We start from the raw sequence: 17500 nt of genomic DNA, 5'->3' as shown, positions 1-17500 counted from the left end.
TGTGTGTGTGTGTGTGTGTGTTTGTGTGTGTGTGTTTATAATAGAGAGAGAGTCTGTGTGTGTGTTTGTGTTTGTGTGTGTGTGTGTGTGTGTGTTTGTGCGTGTGTGTGAGTGTGTGTTTACGATCGAGAGAAAGCCTGTGTGTGTCTGTGTGTCTGTGTGTCTGTGTGTGTGTGTGAGTGTGTCAGTGTGTGCGTTTCATCAAGTGGCTTGGACTGCTGCTGTTGCTGTTCCACAAACGGCGCCCCCTCCCTAGCACCACTCGTGTCCCTGTGGCTTAAGGAATTAGAGATTCACAGGACGCGCCGCCTCAGTCTGGAGCCCTGACAGATAAAACAAATGCTCTGCACATTGTAATGACGACTGCGGGTGATGAGAGGGGGGGGGGGGGGGGGGGGGGGGGGGGGAGGAGGAGAGGGAGAAAAAGAGAGAAAGAGAGAAAGAACGAAAGAGAGATGGAAGGAGAGAGTGAGAGACGAAGAAAGAGAGTTGGAGAATGAGAGGGAATGGGAGAGCTGGAAAGAAGGGAGAGAGACTGAAAGAGAGAGGGAAGGAGGGGGGGAGTAAAAATGGAGAGAGGAGGAGAAAGAGATAGAGAGAGGGCCCTAGAGCAGGGAGGAGAGGGTGATATCTCTCCATCTCTGATGGAAAAGCCAGCTTAAGACTCGACTAATAGTGCCTAATAGCTTTAATGGCTGTCCCAAATATGTCGTTTTTATTTATCTTTTTCTTTCGGACTTTCAATCCTTGCTCACGGCCTCAAGTAGGTTACTGCAGCAGATCAACAAAGAGCAGAAGGAATCAGCATGCTCTGTCGACAGTAATGCCATTCGACAGATGGTCCATTTCCATGGTATTGTATTGTCTGTGACATAAGTGACATACCACACACATATTTTCAACCTCTCTCTCTGTAACACACACACATTCACACTTGTGAAGAGGAGATCTTGAAAAGAAAAGGGGCGAAGAGAAGGGAACAAACTCACACTTTCTCATTAACACGCTCAATTGAATTGCTAAGCTGCAAGTCTGATGGTCAAATTTAGAGCAGAGACCATTCCCCTTTGATCTCCTTCCTGCTTCCAGGCGCCTGCCTTTATTGGCCTAATTGGTTTATACCAATTCACCCCACAGGACCACTGAGTGAAACCGAATAAGTGAACAATGGCTTTTATATTAGTTTCCATATCCCCCCCCCCCCCCCCCCTTCTGTATTTCTCAGTGCAGCCCTTCAATATAACCTTTACTGCAGTGCATACTGTGTCTTGAATGCCACTGACTGTACTGTTCTTAGTGATTGTGTCATTGGCATTCTCTTTTAAGTGTGGCATACTCTTAAGTGTTTCACCACTGAGGAGGACTATTTACAATGTATTAATCCCAAGGAAGGCACTGTGATTGCAAAAAAAGCACAACAGGCCCCACTTAAAACCTGAGATGCGCAAACATACGGCTCTCCTAAAACCAAAAGGTTATTTTCATCAGACCCTCCAGCCATCTTGAGGGATTCTGCGTCAAACGGCAACACTTGAAGAAGGACCAGGCCGATGAAGTAAGGATTTTCAAGTGTATTTCAGTCTGCGGGGCCTGCGCAGGCATTAAGCTCAGGAGGAGACTGACTGGCAGTGGAGAAGGCATTACATTTATGCCAGGCAGGTAGTAAAGTCAGCATAATTAGTCAGTATGATGCAACCAGTTATGATATCAAAAAAGAGGAATGATGTTTGCACAGATGGTGCATCGGTGACACAGGGACCTGTAATCTCAAGCACAGAACAAACAGTGACAGGTTGTTTACTTTATGACTGCCCCCTTCAGAGAACCACACGAGCTGAAGAGAGCATTACTTCATACCTGGATTATTTATGGCATGAGACTATTGTTCCCGGGGTACAATAAAGCAGGAGAAACAGCAGTAATTCCTTTCTATCAATCTCGAATGTTTGTCATATCTAAAGTGTGAACATTTGGTCTATACCAATTCTTCTCTTAAAGATCTGAGGAGCACTCTGGATTTGTCTACAATAAACCTCGAAATATCTTGCAGATAAAACAACAACTGTGTTGACTGTCAGGTCTGTGCTTCAGAAATCAAATCAACGTCAGGATAATTTGGTTGTCTCTTTCCACTGACTAGACCTGACTAGAGCCCCTTTCTCAGCCCTCTCTACCCTTCCTTCAACCTTCATTCTGGGGGTTGTTCTAGGGGATTCTGTCAGGGTGTCGGCTGCCCTTCTTTCTCCTGCTGAGCTGCTACTCCGCTGGAGTGACTCACACGATCTGCCCCGCGTCAAGGCCTGGGTGGCCATGTCACAACCGATCACGCCACGCAACACATGGCAGACTTGTTCGCACTCGTTCGGGCATCATCTCTTCCTCTCTCTGTCCATCTGTCCATCCACCTATCTCTCTCTCTCTCTCTCTCTCTCTCTCTCGCTCTCTGTCTTCTCCTCTGTCTATCAATCCATCGGTCAATCTATCTTTCAAGCTGCCTGACCTGAGCCACACCAGGCTTCATCGGATCAGTTTGTTGAAGAAGGGAATAAAGGAGAGAAATATGAAACTGCTTATTTCTCGAAGGGGCACGTCTAGCAGTTATTCAACGCAACTTCAGAATGATCTGAATACAGTGATGTGAGCATATGGTGGTCCTGACCTTTCCTCGATTGGTTAATACACTCTGCAGTCTAATTGGTAGAACGCAGCTACATTTTTCCTTAGACTAGAGTTGAGGGCAAGCTTGAGAAACAAACTTACAAAGGAGAAGTGTGCCAGCTTCGCTCGGTTTCTGCTAATTTATGATGTACTCTTAATTGCCGTCAGGCTTCTACTTCGAGGTGTTTTAAATTGTAAATACAGCTCGGCATAAATATACATTTTTTTGGGCATATTAATCAGGGGGTTGTCAACTTTTACAGCCTCTGCCTGACAAGAATGTATGATTTTCACAGAGAAATACCAGAAGAGAAGTAACAGGAGTGGCTTAGCAACTCCTCTTTCTTTCTTTCTTTTTTTCTTTCTCTCTATCTCTCCATTCATTCCAGCACTTCACACTGGGGATATTTTTTTTGCCCATTTTGATCATGTACAGTTCTGCCAAGAGTGCTCTGAATTGCTTGCGAAGGCCCCCACAGATTGTCACTAGATGAGGGGGTGGAGGGGGAATCTGTCACCCAGTCAGAAACCATAACAGTAATAAATAGAGTGGAATCTCCATCCCGAACACTTCTCAATCCCCCCCAAACACACAGCCACCTATCCCCCCCCCCCCCCACCCCCACACACACACACCTCTCGATCGGTCCCCTCCTGTTTCCAACTACCACCTGTCTCTGTGTTTCGCGTGCTCGTCCTGCCCGTAACGATAACATGCCTCTGGGGAATCGTGTCGAGTTTGCACGGCCTCGTGTGAAAGGAAGCTCTGTCCACAGATCACACCGGTTGATGGATTACAGCAAACACTCCCCTGAGGTGTGTGTGTGTGTGTGTGAGTGTGTGTGTGTGTGTGTGTGTTTGAGTGTGTGTTTGTCTGTGTTTTGCTGAATGTCACCTGACGAAATGAGCTGAGCGGAGAGACCAGCTATCTCTGGACGGAGAGAGACAGAGAGAGTATTGAGTTTTTAATTGTGCCTGACGGATAGCCCCGTGGTGGTGGACTGACGCTATCAGTAACCCGACGCTCCATTTTTTTCCCCAAAATATGTCACTTCATTTTCTTCCCCACCATGGTTTCACCACCCCTGTCAACAAGACTCCCATGACAGGACACGCATAGAGAAATGAACTGAGTGAGGAAGATAGGGACAGAGTAAGAGAGCGAGAGAATCGAGAGAGACACCCCAGACATAATTAAGAGAAGATGGCTGTCTATGTCGTTCAGCGGCCTGGTCTCGTTTAGGTTGTTTCGCCTCACAGGGATACCTTTCCTGACACACATGCATTTCTCCTGAGGCAAGGGAGCTCTTTTCACCTATGGCAAGATAAGTGGAGAGAGAAAAAAAATCAACCGAGCCTTGATAAGAAAATAAAATAAAAATAAAGAGACTCACGAGTAATACATAATCACATAAGTAATACAATCACATCTTCTTGCCGCTGTCCTGTAGGATGTCTCAGTAATTGCAAATGATGTGTCAACATTCTGAAAGAAAAGAATACAAATAAATAAGAAAACCAACTGAAGCAGATGTTGACAGCAGTTACCATGGTTAGAGGGACAGGAAACACTGATATGGGTGGCAAAAATACCATTATGTTGTTAGCTACCTGTCAAGCATAACAAAACAATTGTGTGTCAACTCATTTGCTACTGACAAGATGAACGTTGCCTTCCTCAGGATTTGTGCCTTGGTGTCGTCAGTGTGCGTGGTAGTGTCATGGTTAGAGTATTAACCTTGCGGCATTCTCCACACACACTTTTCCTTATTTGTATGGTAATGCATCGGGCGTCTCTGGACACACGTGGCTTAGACCCACTCACTCCCCCCAGCCCTCCAGGGAAACCAACACTCTGTCAAAAGTAGAGAGGGAGAAGAGATGTAACTACAAGGGTTCAGGAGGTGCTTCTGTCAAGATTTAAGCCAGTTTTGAGAGTGTCTCTTTCTCTCCCCTCTCTCTTTCTCCTTTTTTCTCTCGCTCTCTTTCTTTTCTCTCTCTCTCTCTCTCTCTGTCTTTTGTCTCTTCTGTTGTTTGTCTCTTTTGTGTCCTGTTCTCTGCGCCATGGTGTGATCGCGTGGCTGGTTGTGCTCCTGCAGAGAGCCGCCATTAGATATGTTTCCGTCACCGCGAGAGGTTGTTCTGGAAAACAGGTGTAGCAAGGGAAGCAGTGCAGGATGAATGGGACAGGGACTGGAGTGAAAGGAGGACGAGGAGGACACTTATCTTTGGACGTAACTATAACAACAGTATGCTGTGGTGGTGGTGCTCAGAAGTCTGCTGCCTTACGGTGACAAGTTCACCCCGGAGTGAACTTGTGTGAGACAATATATATGACAATAAGAGAACCTGACAATTACCCTGTTTTTATTTTTTTAAAGTCATGTTCACCAGCTGTTGCATTATGGTAGCTTGCCTCTCAGACTTGCTATCTGTTAAAGCCCTCGAGTCCCACAGAGAAGGAAACTAACACAAGCATTGGAGCAACACAAAGTCAGCAAACCAAGGATGTGGGTGTTTCATTGCATCTAGCTATATAGTAACTTGGAAATTCCTCAAATTTCTTTAACATACTTACACCAGTGTTCATTGTACTTGAAACCATATAAAGTGTATTTAGGGGTCCTTAATGTGGTAGCCAATGACCCTCTTCCCTCGACCCTTGAGTATTCCTTTGAGATCTCCCCTAAAATCAAGAGGTGTCTGTCAAGGGAGGTCTCTTCTTGGGTCCACCTACCCCTGCGTACTCCCGGCCCCTGCACACATCTCTTAAATTTCAGGTTCAAGGTGCACACTGCTCTGATGGCTGACCTGAGGCCTGGACTTTTTCAAATTCTATAATTCTTCTCATACCCAGCCAGCACACCAAGTGTGAGATCTTTTCCATTAGGTCACGAACAGCCAAGTAAAACCTCACATACTACTGCCAGTGAAGTCAGTGACTTTTATACTAGCTAATCTTGGGCTCATCTTTTAGGCTTTCGTTGGCATGGCAACGGCTGTCCCCCCTCCGTGACCAACAGCAGGGGCGCAAGGGGGCATGCTATTAAAGATGGCCGACGACAGGTGATAATAGAGATGGAATGTCACCCATATGGCTGAGTGGGAGATCAAACTCGCAGATTAAGCTTATTAGGCCCAAGGTTGGCTACGTAATGAGACAAATAGGCTGTGAGCTGATGGCAGCCAGCAAGGAGCCTGACCCTGTGTAAAATGAGTTTCTATTTTTACCCACAGGAGTCAGGACTGGAGAGCACCACAGTGGTAGTGTAGTGTTGCGTAAGAGTGGACTCTCTCCAGAGCGCAACTTGTTCATGTTAACCTTTTTGGCCATTTGAGCACACGTTATTATTATTTTTTCACTTCCAGTTAGTGTAATTTTTACAGTGTTCACAGTGGGATAGTTATGTAATGATGTTTCTTATTAGTCGACATAACTTACCCTAACCTCAAATACATTTGTTAATAAAATACATCTAATAAGTACATTTTGGCTATCAACTAAAAGTAGAGTACAAGAAGAGTACAAGCGTGCATGATACTTACCTGAGTTAAAGGATTACAAGCACATATTTCCAAGGTTACTTATCATTATTTGTTCTATGTTTGCAGGAATACAAGGAGGTAATCAATGTTGTGGCAATACATCCAGTCTTAATGCCTTTCTAAATGTTAGCAGTTTTTTTTTTTATATTGACATTTTGACAAATCGACATTTTGAAGTTACTACCCTGGGCTCGTAACACATTTGTAATTAAGGTGTTTTGCGTATTGACGTTTCTTTAACCTTATCTGCTGTGCGAGAGCAAATAGTATCGATGGCGAGAAAGAATTACAGTTAAGTCGGATGCTCGCTCGCACTGCTTCGGATGTGACAGCAGTAGCCGCGTGTGTTTCCAGAAGCCAGATTTCACTCGGTCCATATTTTAAAGATCGGTTTAATTAAAATTCAAATAGATAAGTACTCCCATTCCGGTTTAATGAGCACTCACTACATGTCCATTGATTTTAATTAGGGTTTCTTCGGGCAGCGTATAATTTCACCCTCTTCTCTGTCAGAGTGAAAGAGAGAGAGACGGAGAAAAGGAAGGACGAGGAAGTGGAAGCGAGGAAGGATAGAGAGAGCAAGAAAGAGAGATCAACGGAAGGGACGAGAAGAAGTAGTAGTGGGAAGAGAGGAAAAGAGAGAAACGAGAGAGAGAGAGAGAGAGAGAGAGAGACTGACTAAGCCTTTGCTGGCAAATAATTCTACGAACGACTCCCAAGAGTCATGAGACACGAAGGCCAGAGGCTTCAGGCCATGGCGAAAGAGCAAACCGTTTTGGTCCAACCATTTTTTTCCCCCTCTCTAAACTAAACTCAGATTCTTCATCTGATCAATACATTTATCCTGTCCATTCCCCTAGCTGGTGCTTAAGTTGTGGTAGAGGGAATAGAGTGGTGCTGGTTTGATGGTAAATTGCTTCAAGGCTGGAAGTGTTGTGTTGAAGTGTTGGATGGTAGAACGGTGGATAAGGGAATGCTAATGTCTACTGAGTGTTTATAGTGGTTAGCTTCCAAAGACTTGCTACTTACATTTCATTTCAGAGGCACAAGCATGTTCTCTCTCACTCACATGTTCACACACACGCACACACACACACACACAGACACACACACACACACACACACACTTACTCACTCACATCAGAGGCACGATAGGGCACAGAAGTATATGCCACTTCACATAGCCTGCCTTTGTCATCGTAACACACCCATACACACCTACAGGGGTGATACCCTGATTCTTTGTCGTAGGTTACTCACATACAGTCTACAGAGCGATGTCTCTTTCAAGCTACAATCATTTACTCTTGTTCCATTGTCAGTAGACTCAAGGCGGCCTAGTGCGCTCACAGCAGAAATGTTGGTCTTCTCCTTCATGCTCGGAAGCGCTTGAATGACTCTGATACCCATTCAGCATCCCGCTATTGAATGCCCAATGTTGTTGTTCTGTCCGACACAGACTCTCAAGCCTCAAGTGCTTCTCTTTGACTGAAATTAGCTCTTCCAAGTGTAGAATATTAGATTGCACCGCCCTCCCCCCCCCCCCCCCCCGGCATAGATGCTTAATGTCCCTCTCTTCTTTTTTGTTCTCTGTGATACAGAAGCAAACAAGAATACACAAATCGTTTGCATTAAAGGACAGACACGGCCTTGGAAATAGTTGAACGGCATCGAGGTCGGCTGCTTTTGAAAGCCCACCCACGGTTTTTATGTACTTAATGCCACTCCCGCTGAGTAACATTACAGAAAAACTGTGTTTTTGCACCAATGGTGGTCGAGCTATCAGATGTGACAAAGAAAAGCAGCGTGGCTTTCTAATAAATGTGCCCGCATGAGGTGATGGAGTAATTGCCTCTGTGGAGGCCGTCGCGCCACTGAAAGCCCTGAAAGCGTAATCTTTTCAGGGATAATGATCGGACGCCAATCGTCATCTGCGATGTCGTCGTCGTCTTTTTTTTCCTTTGCTGCCTCATGTGTCAAGCTTCAGAATGCACGGCTTTGTGCTGCAAGTCGCATTATGCCATGCAATCAATCTTTACATGGCCTGTGTGCATCGCCTGCTAGGGATCTTGACATGCATTTTGCAATTATTTTTGTTACCTGTGAAATGGATGCAAAGTTCTTCTCTTCTGATTTTGCTTTGCTACATGTAGATGAATTAGTCCCCCAAGGGACCTTTTAGAAACCTTGACAGTTAGCGATCCTGCCTTGATATTCTCATCAAGCCAATCCATAATGTTTACCACTCACTAATACGGACCAAGCCAATCCCTAATGTATACTACTCACTAATGCTGATGTTTGTGATGTGTCAAAGATAACCAGTGCAGCACCTGAGGAAGTATCAGTGGCAGAGATATGATCATCTTCAAGCTTGGGAGTATGTAACTGTTGGATCAATTGTCCCATTGACCCCCTCCCCCACCCTACTTTGGCTTCAGCCATCAATCACCTCTGTGTGTGAATGGAATGTGTGCGCCTTGTAGAACCTGATAATGTAATAATTTCCCGATAATGTAATAACTCCCGATAATGTAATACAAATTCCTTCATAAGTCCCTAAAACATGTAATAAAACCTGATAATGTAATAATACCCCGATAATGTAATAAAGTGCAGGTTAGCCTCAATTTTGCAGAACCTGATAATGTAATAATTACCTGATATTGTAATAACTTTGGTTGGTGCTGGTCAACTGTCGTCGTTTTGCGCGGCTGAAAATCCAAACTGTACCAGGCCAATCAAATCGTCTTTTGTCATTCGTCAGTCGCTCGGATTGGTTGCAGCGCCATTCCTATTGCGTGGCATTGCGTGCAGAGGCAACTTAACAGACAACCGTTAATCCCGCCCACACTGAAAATCGTGTTGTGCCAGACCCTTGTACAGCTTCTTGCTGTACAGGTTTGGCTTGCGAGGCTAAAGGCCTATACCAGGGGTCTTCAACAGGGGGTCCGCGGAGGTACTGCAGGGGGGTCGCGAAATCTTTGATTGATAAGATCATTTTTTTTTTATATTTCTAAAAAAAATAAATAAATAAAAAAATCAACCAATTTTTTTTCCACAAATTTAAATGTCTTCCAAATCAGAATTGTATTTATTCCCTTTAAATTTACATTAACATAAATCCAACATATTGTAGCGAACGTATAAATTGATCGAGAAGACGTTATCTTTCAGTCCAATCGACACCCACAGCTACCCACAGGAGCTCTTTCAAGCTGGGCACCGGTTCACTCACAGCACCTTTCATGCACAGGCACTAGCCAATCAGATCGCGTTTCTGCTCAAGTCTAAAGAGCTCGAAGGTCAAAAATAAAAGATGGCGGACCAAACTCCATAGCTGGTCTTGTTTGTACCTATAAATTGTTAGTTTGACATTTTTTTGCTTAGATTTAAAAAAATAATAATAAAGAGAAATAGACACTGTAAAAGGTCAAAAAACGTTAATTGTAACTGAAAAATAAGAGGATTTGCGAGGTGTGTGAGCCTCCTAGCTAATGTTAGCATGCTACTACCTACAATCTTAACAACTTGCTAGCGGTGTGATTGGTTTGTTGACCTGTCAATCTCACTATAACATCTATGTTGTCAACACAACTCCATGCGCCAGACTCCTCCTCCGTCATCCGTTGGATCGTGTCAGTCAGGAGTAATTGAAAAGAAGATACATTTCACTAATGTGGGAGGATGTGTGCCATCGACACAATAACAGGGTAGCTATGTTTTTTTGGCACTAGGCCCAGTATATTATGAACAATATATTATGCAATTTATATAGTAGGGGGTCCCTGCTCATCTCGCCATCAGTTTGGGGGTCCCTGGCCTGAAAAACGTTGAAGACCCCTGGCCTATACCATTGGGATCAAAATATGAGCAAAACAATAGTGGGTGGTTGTCTACACAGCATCACTACTTGGTCTGAATAACTGGTGTCCCAACATTTCAGCACTGACCAAAGTTTTTACAATATCAGGAATTTATTACATTATCAGGTTCTGCAAAATTGAGGCTAACCTGATAATGTAATAACTTCCAATTAATGTAACATTTTATTACATTATTGGTATGGCGATTGTTACATTATTGGGAAATGCACTTTATTACATTATTGGGATATTATTACATTATCAGGTTTTATTACATCTTTTAGGGACTTATGAGGGATTTTTTATTACATTATCAGGGTTATTACGTTATCAGGAAATTATTACATTATCAGGTTCTACACGCCTTAATAACAATTTAACTAAAACATCTGTCGCTACGTAGCCATAGCATCAAACAATTTAAAAAGCTGCCTTGACAATTGCTTTAACCCCCTATTGTATCACAGTTCTCTGATCCTCAACATATGATGAGGTATAGGTCGTGGGCAGGACGCGTCAATGCCATTCTCATGACTGATTGGCAAGTGAAGTGTGACTCTCTTCTCCTTCTGTGAAGTGTGACTCTGTTCTCTTTCTGGTCTGGATGTTTCACAAGCATGTTACGTTTGACCACCATTCTTACGGCCTGAGCATCTCCACTCTTGCCGGATGATTCATTCCCCGTTGGGACCAAGCACTCGCTTAGCGCTCTCCCACTTTATATGCATGTTTAATTTAGTCTTCCTGATACCGGGGGCTGCATGCTATTGACCCACTCCCCCTCCTCCTCCCCCCCTCAGATAGACACCAACCGTCTGAAGATAACACAATTAAACCGCATAGCGCTCCAAGGAGAGGTGGAATGTTTCTCCCAAAAAGTCATTAGTGCCGTAATTAACACGGGCGCGCTAAATCACGGCTCAAAATTGAGTTTGTCACTTTGAATGGGCCTTTGTGGACACGGCACATTTAGTTATGCTAATAATATGTTATTTTGTTTTACTTTCTTGCCTCGGTTGGTTAATTAAAGTGCAATCATGATAATATGAGTCAAGCATAATTGACATACCGGCTTTAATTGAGGGTCAACTGAGGCTTCACGCAGAGCTTGAAGAGGAGGTGGTGGAGGAAGAAGAAGAAAACAAGGTGGAAAAAAAGATTGCTGTGTCTCATGGCAACAAGTCTGAGCTGCAGTCTGTGGGTTAAGGTTGCTACTGGACCTACAGCACCTCCAGTTTGGTCACTGAAAGGGATGAACAAAGTGTCAGAGCACTATGACTCAGACCCAGGCTAAGACAGAGGGATACTAACAAACTTAAAAAAAATAGCATACCTTTAGTGACCCCCAATTTCATGGTGATTTTTTTTAAAGATTGGTCTGGTCCTATGTGACAGTAAATAAGTCAAATTAGATTTTCAGCTTGACTGGAGATGATGAGGTTCAGGTATATTCCCTGGTGTTGCTAGGTATGTTGCTGGTTGTTGGTTCTGGTGGGATTGATTATACATACACTCACTAAAGGGAACCCCTCCTATCTGGTGGTATTTACTGACATTGGCACACATACACACACACACACACACACACACACACACACACACACACACACACACACACCACATACTTACTCACACATCTGTTATAGACATACCACAAATACACCCAATGACATTGAGACACACACACACACACACACACACACACACACACACACACACACACACACACACTCCCTGACATTGAGACACACACACACACACACACACTGACATTTAGACACACACACACACACACACACTGCTCACCCCATGTGCTCTCACACAGTGAAGTTATCCCTCCTTTACCAGCATGGGCAAAAATCCAATTTTCATCCTTCCTCTCCCTCTTCCTCCCTTTCTTTTTTTTTCTTATTTTCTTCTTCTGGTGCATCAGCCTCTTCTGTGGCAGAGTAATCTTGCCCGGCTTCTGCCATCTGTTCTCAATCTTGTGAGGAGCTGGGAAGAAGTTGGTATGAGTGTGTTTGTGTGTGAGGGTTTGTGTGTGTGGGAGTGTATGTGTGTGTGTGTGTGTGTGTGTGTGTGTGTGTGTGTGTGTGTGTGTGTGTGTGTGAGTGTATGTGTGTGTTTGGTGTGTATGTGTGTGTGTGTGTTTGGTGTGTGTGTGTGTTTGGGGGGGGGGGGGTTCTGACACTGAGCTGCCACCGTATTCAGCTCAGTAGTGACCCACCACTGCACTGTGACCCTGCCTGGAAGGGCCAGCCAAGACTGACCCACAACGACAACGACAAGAAGGGGGACGATGAGGAAGAGGGGAGGAGGAGGGAGATGGGGAGGAAGAAAAGGATGAGGGTTGTGAAGAGCATCTGCTGTCTCTTTTTTTCTTCTCTTCTCTTCTTCCTTCAAGAATGTCATCATCCAGCCCACCATACCACCCCTCCTGCCCCGCCTCACGGTCGGTGCCCAACGACCCCTGAGTGTGATGTCACCGCCCCCCAGCCCCCACCCCCTTGGGCAGTGTCACTCAGCCAAACCGGTTCAAACCGCTTGTCCAGCTTTATAAACCATATAGTATAGTATACATGATATTTTTCCCTTTACTGAAATAAACTGAGGGGGAGATGGAGGAAGAGAGAGAAGGAAAGATAGAGAGATTTGATTTGTATTGTATTCTGTTTAATCAATACTGTATTACTATTTGTTTAGATGCTTGACCAGTACAGATGCAACTTTTTGTTGTGCCAAGAAAGCCCATGTTTTGAAAATGTGTCTTTCATTTTGAGAGAGACAGAGAAAGAGAGAAAGAGAGAGAGAGAGAGAGAGAGAGAGAAAGAGAGAGAGAGAGAGAGAGGGACAGATTTATGTAAACACAGGTCGTCATTGGCTGACACGAGGTGGAATGGGGACGCGGGGGCCTCAGCTGAAGGCAGTCGCCAGTATGCATTATGTAAAGTATCACGCCGAAACAAATGTGAGCCAAAATGAGAGGGGGAGAGAGAGTGAGCAAAAGAGAGAGAGAGAGAGAGATAGAGAGAAAGAGAGAGAGAGTGAGGTCACGTGTTGCTTGGCTTGGTTCTGGACGCCGCTCAGCTCCATGGGCAGTGACTAACAACCCTGCCCGGTCCAGAGCGCTCGCCGCTTCACTTGTTATTTATTTGTTTTTAATGCTTTAATTATTTAGTTGTTCTCCACAAGTATTAGGCAGACTGAAGCACCATTAGTTACGTAACTGGAGTGTTTGATTGAATGGGTGGATCAGATGTTTTGCCTCTGAATATGATTCAGATATTGTGATATTTTGTCTTTCCACTCATGAGTACATATATCAATCAGATGAGGGTCGATATCAAATGATGGTTGACAAAGTTTGTGAGACATTGTGCAGTTTGTCAGTTTGACTTTCATTGTTTGATTCCGTTCATATTTGCATTTGTATAATCCATTTACTCCCTTGAACTGTGGGGACTGGCGCTGGATACATTTGTCAGTTTGCTCAAACAATTTGAAAACAATAAATGGCCATTCATTCCATCGTGTACAATTTGTCTGAAAATAATTCCTATTGATTCACACTCCAAGCATAAATACAATTGCCATGCCCTGGCTGTGCATTACAACAGACGAAATAGCCATTTTCACAGCGTCTGCAGCAATTAACTTCATGGGAATGAATCTCTCCATGAAAGACGACATTGTCACTGTCATATATGCATTAGGCGGGCACAGGACATGACATGTATGTTAGTCGTGAATTGGTTTTGGCATATAACTGTGAACCCCTTGTGGTTCACACCTATTCAACGATCCCACCCTCAGTACTGCCCTGTCTGACCCCCCTTACACACCCCCGCACACACGCACGCACGCACGCACGCACGCACGCACGCACTCCGCACGCACGCACACACACACACACACACACACACACACACACACACAGACACACACACACACACACACACACACACTCACTCACTCACTCACTCACTCACTCACTCACTCACTCACTCACTCACACACACACACACACACACACACAAACACACGCGTACCTTATCCCCCTTGGCAGTCACTCTGAACCCCTTCACTTCCTCTCAGCAGTCTGGATCAAGCGAACCGAGTTCAAGCGATTCAAGTTGAAGGTCGGATTGGCTCCAGATCTCCCCGGCTCCACCTCAGAGGGCCGCGAGGGTGAAGAGAACTAAGGGTGGCCTCGATGCACGGTTTAAAAAAAGAACGAATACAAGAAGGACAGATTAAAAAAAAAAGACGTGGCCTGATTTCACTTTAAGGATAAAAAGAGTTGTACGTAGAGGACAGAACTGACAGACCATGTCATGGGGATTTTCATCTCTATCATAGAAAAAGGTGTACTCAGGCTAGAAAGTGAACACACTTTTGTTCCATTTTGTTTTGAATTCAGTATTTATTCGGTTTGGTTAAACCTGCCTGCTCTGAAGTGTCAGAATTTATGTTGCGTTACTTCGACATCTGTGCTGTTATTCAGCTCCAAAAACTATTTTGACCAATCGGTATCCTCACATTTCTACCACATCATTTGCAGTAACTGTACATTCCGTAATTCTCAAAGCCCCCTGTCTCCCACTCGTTTCGTTTTTTTTTTCTCTCATGTCTCGTCTCTTTGTAACAGTCGAACGCACAAGGAGCGTTCGCCTCATCCCTCGCGTTAAACGAAAGTACTCTAAAGGGAGGAAGGTCAATACATGCAGTTATCCTAATGAGCGTCACAGGAAGATGAAGCTTTGTGGAGTTTTTTGTATGATGTGTGGGTTTGGATAGGGGGGAGTGATGTATCACTCACTATAAGGCAATGTTAACAGGGCTATACAATTGCAACTGAGTTGAATTGAATTGAATGGAATTGAACTGAATCTTGGCAAAATGGGGAACCTTCAACTTCAGCTGACCAAAGTTGTTTTTCTCTCTTGCAGGTGATTCTTATTCTCACCAAGCTGTATGATTTCCATCTGGGGAGTGTGACAGAGAGCACATTATGGAGGTAAGAGGAAGAATGAACAAGTTTGTTGCTCTGACATTCTTGTTTGAGTCCATTCGTCCGTTCATGAATATTTGCATTTGTATTATCCACACAGGCAGGTGGCCATATTGTGTTTGTCAAAGTTTATTCGTTTTTATACTTCTTTCTGCTTTTCCTTTTACCAAGTTTTGGATGACAATTTTATAAACTTACAGTCCCCAACTCTGAAGATGAAACTTGCTTGTACGTATGCTTGTAGACCCACATGTCTGAAGTCATGGAAGGTTTGTGTCCATAGATGTGTGTTGCCCTTGGGGCTAGCGCCCCCTGAGGCTGGGGTAGGGTCAAAGCACTTTTTTGGGCAAGAGCTAAAAAAAACTGTCCAGAAATTCACTTGCATATTTTTAAAAACTTGGTAAATAAATAGCAAACACACAGCAGATTAATATTGTTGCAAAAAAAAAAAACATATACATTTAACAAGATGCTCAAATTTGGCACAAGCACACATCTGTCACAGAGACACACTCATCCTCATATTCACAGGTCTCAAAACTGCAGAACGTAACACTTATACACAATATCAGTGTACAGCCTCCACATCCACAAACTCTAGTTCCTTACATTTTCACTCAGAGTAGGATATTCAACTTTTTAGTCTATTGTTGCCAGAAATTCCATCTTGGAATGGAAAATATCCTCTTATTTCACTTAATTCTTGCTCATTTTCTCACCTTATGCGGCAGTCTACCGCTATGCGGTACGTGTAGTTATTTCACACTTATGATTTATTTCTCACTCCCTGTTTCACTTCATTCCCCACTTGTCTCTTCTACCCTCCCTGCTCCAAACGTGTTATAAATATGGCGTACACATTATCAGTATGCATTTTGAAATCTTACAGTTACTCTGGTGATGCTCATCCAGATACACACACATGCCCAAATGCAGATATATTTCAGTCACACACACGTACAAACACACACTCACACATACACACAAAGATACACACGTACAAACACACTCACACACACACAAAGATACACACCTACCCCTGTAGATACACACAACTCTCTTTCACTCTCTACTCTTAACTTGGAAATCTGTGTGTGTGTGCCTGTGTGTGTGTATGTGTGTGTGTGTGTGTGTGAGCTACTTTTCTTGTCAGCGTTGTTTCTGAGTGCTCTGCATCCTCCCCTCACTCTTCAGGTCAGCCCATGTCAGCGTCTCTCTGAGGAAGACGCCAGTGTCAACATGGTGAAACTTTCATGAAACATGCCCTTAAAATGGAGTCGGAATACGTGGTGTGTGTGTATGTGTGTGTGGGAGAGAGAAAGAGTCTGCACGTGTGTGTGCCTGTGTGCATAATTGCGCGGGTTTGTATGCGTGCATATGTGTGTGAATGTGAGAGACAGCGAGAAATATAGACTACCTGCAAACAGTTGCTTTTCTGAATCAAAAATTTGAGCTCTTTTTGGCTACATTGTACACTCCCTTGGAACTCTAACCAAAGGGGGGAGGGGGGGGGGGGGGGGGATTCAATTTATTCCCTACCCTGTGATTTGCAACCCATCTCCTACATCATCCATATTGGCCTCTTAGAGGAGCTTTTGGAATCGGCTGTTATTGTCATTTCCTTTCCACACTGCCTCAGAGGGATGAGCCAATCTTATCTTATTTTTGTTTTTATTCCGGCGTGCGTGTGTGTTTGATTATCCCTTTCGCCTAGCAGCTCTTAAGGTACTGAGCCTCGACTCTAGCGTAATTGCTTGGCGGAGAATGACAGGAGCAAAACGCCGCACCGTGGACTGCATGTGTGTGTGTGTGTGTGTGTGTGTGTGTGTGTGAGGCTTTCAAGGTCAATGGCATTGCCAGCGTCTCAGAATAAATCTGCTTTTGGAGTCCAGATAAGGAATGGTTTTGCGGATTGGCAAAGAAAATGTGGATGCCATGTCAATGACTGAGTGAGTTCTTTGGGTAGTTTGGTTTGTGTGTGTGTCTACGTGTGTGTGTGTGTGTGTGTGTGTATGTGTGTTTGTGTGTGTGTGTGTGTGTGTGTGTGTGTGTGTGTGTATGTGTGTGCATGGGGGAAGGGGGGTTGTTAGTTTGTTTGTTTGACTGTCTTTCTTTCAAATACATGCATCTGTGTGGATGTGTGTGTGTGGGTGGGTGTCTGTTTCTATCAGTATATGTGTTCACAATATGAACGTGTGAAAGAGGGTGTGCGTATGTCCGTGGGTGTGTGTGTGTGTGTGTGTGTCTATTCGTACATCTGTGTATCTGTGTATGCCTGCGTGTCTATGACTAGTGTTGCCATGACCAATACAAAATACAAACAGCAAAAAGCAATGTGTCCATTTGTCACAGTTTCTGATAGACAACTTGACAGTCTCTTTCTAGTGGTCTATTCTCTGTGCAGTATTACAGAGGAGGG

General features: G+C 44.2%; 1 protein-coding gene across 1 annotated transcript in view; it reads left to right on the top strand.

The window, feature by feature from the left end:
• Positions 1-17500, top strand: part of sorcs3a (sortilin related VPS10 domain containing receptor 3a) — a gene marked incomplete at both ends in the record, with an annotated part of 175419 nt that overhangs the window by 53909 nt on the left and 104010 nt on the right. Inside the window, one exon of the mRNA XM_080852455.1 lies at positions 15020-15087. Coding sequence (XP_080708581.1) covers positions 15020-15087 — 68 coding nt within the window. The remainder of the gene's footprint in view (positions 1-15019; positions 15088-17500) is intronic.

This window comes from Sprattus sprattus (assembly GCF_963457725.1).
Source record: "Sprattus sprattus genome assembly, chromosome: 1".
In the NCBI taxonomy this organism is placed as follows: domain Eukaryota; kingdom Metazoa; phylum Chordata; class Actinopteri; order Clupeiformes; family Clupeidae; genus Sprattus; species Sprattus sprattus.
This window is presented reverse-complemented; position numbering and strand designations above follow the sequence as displayed.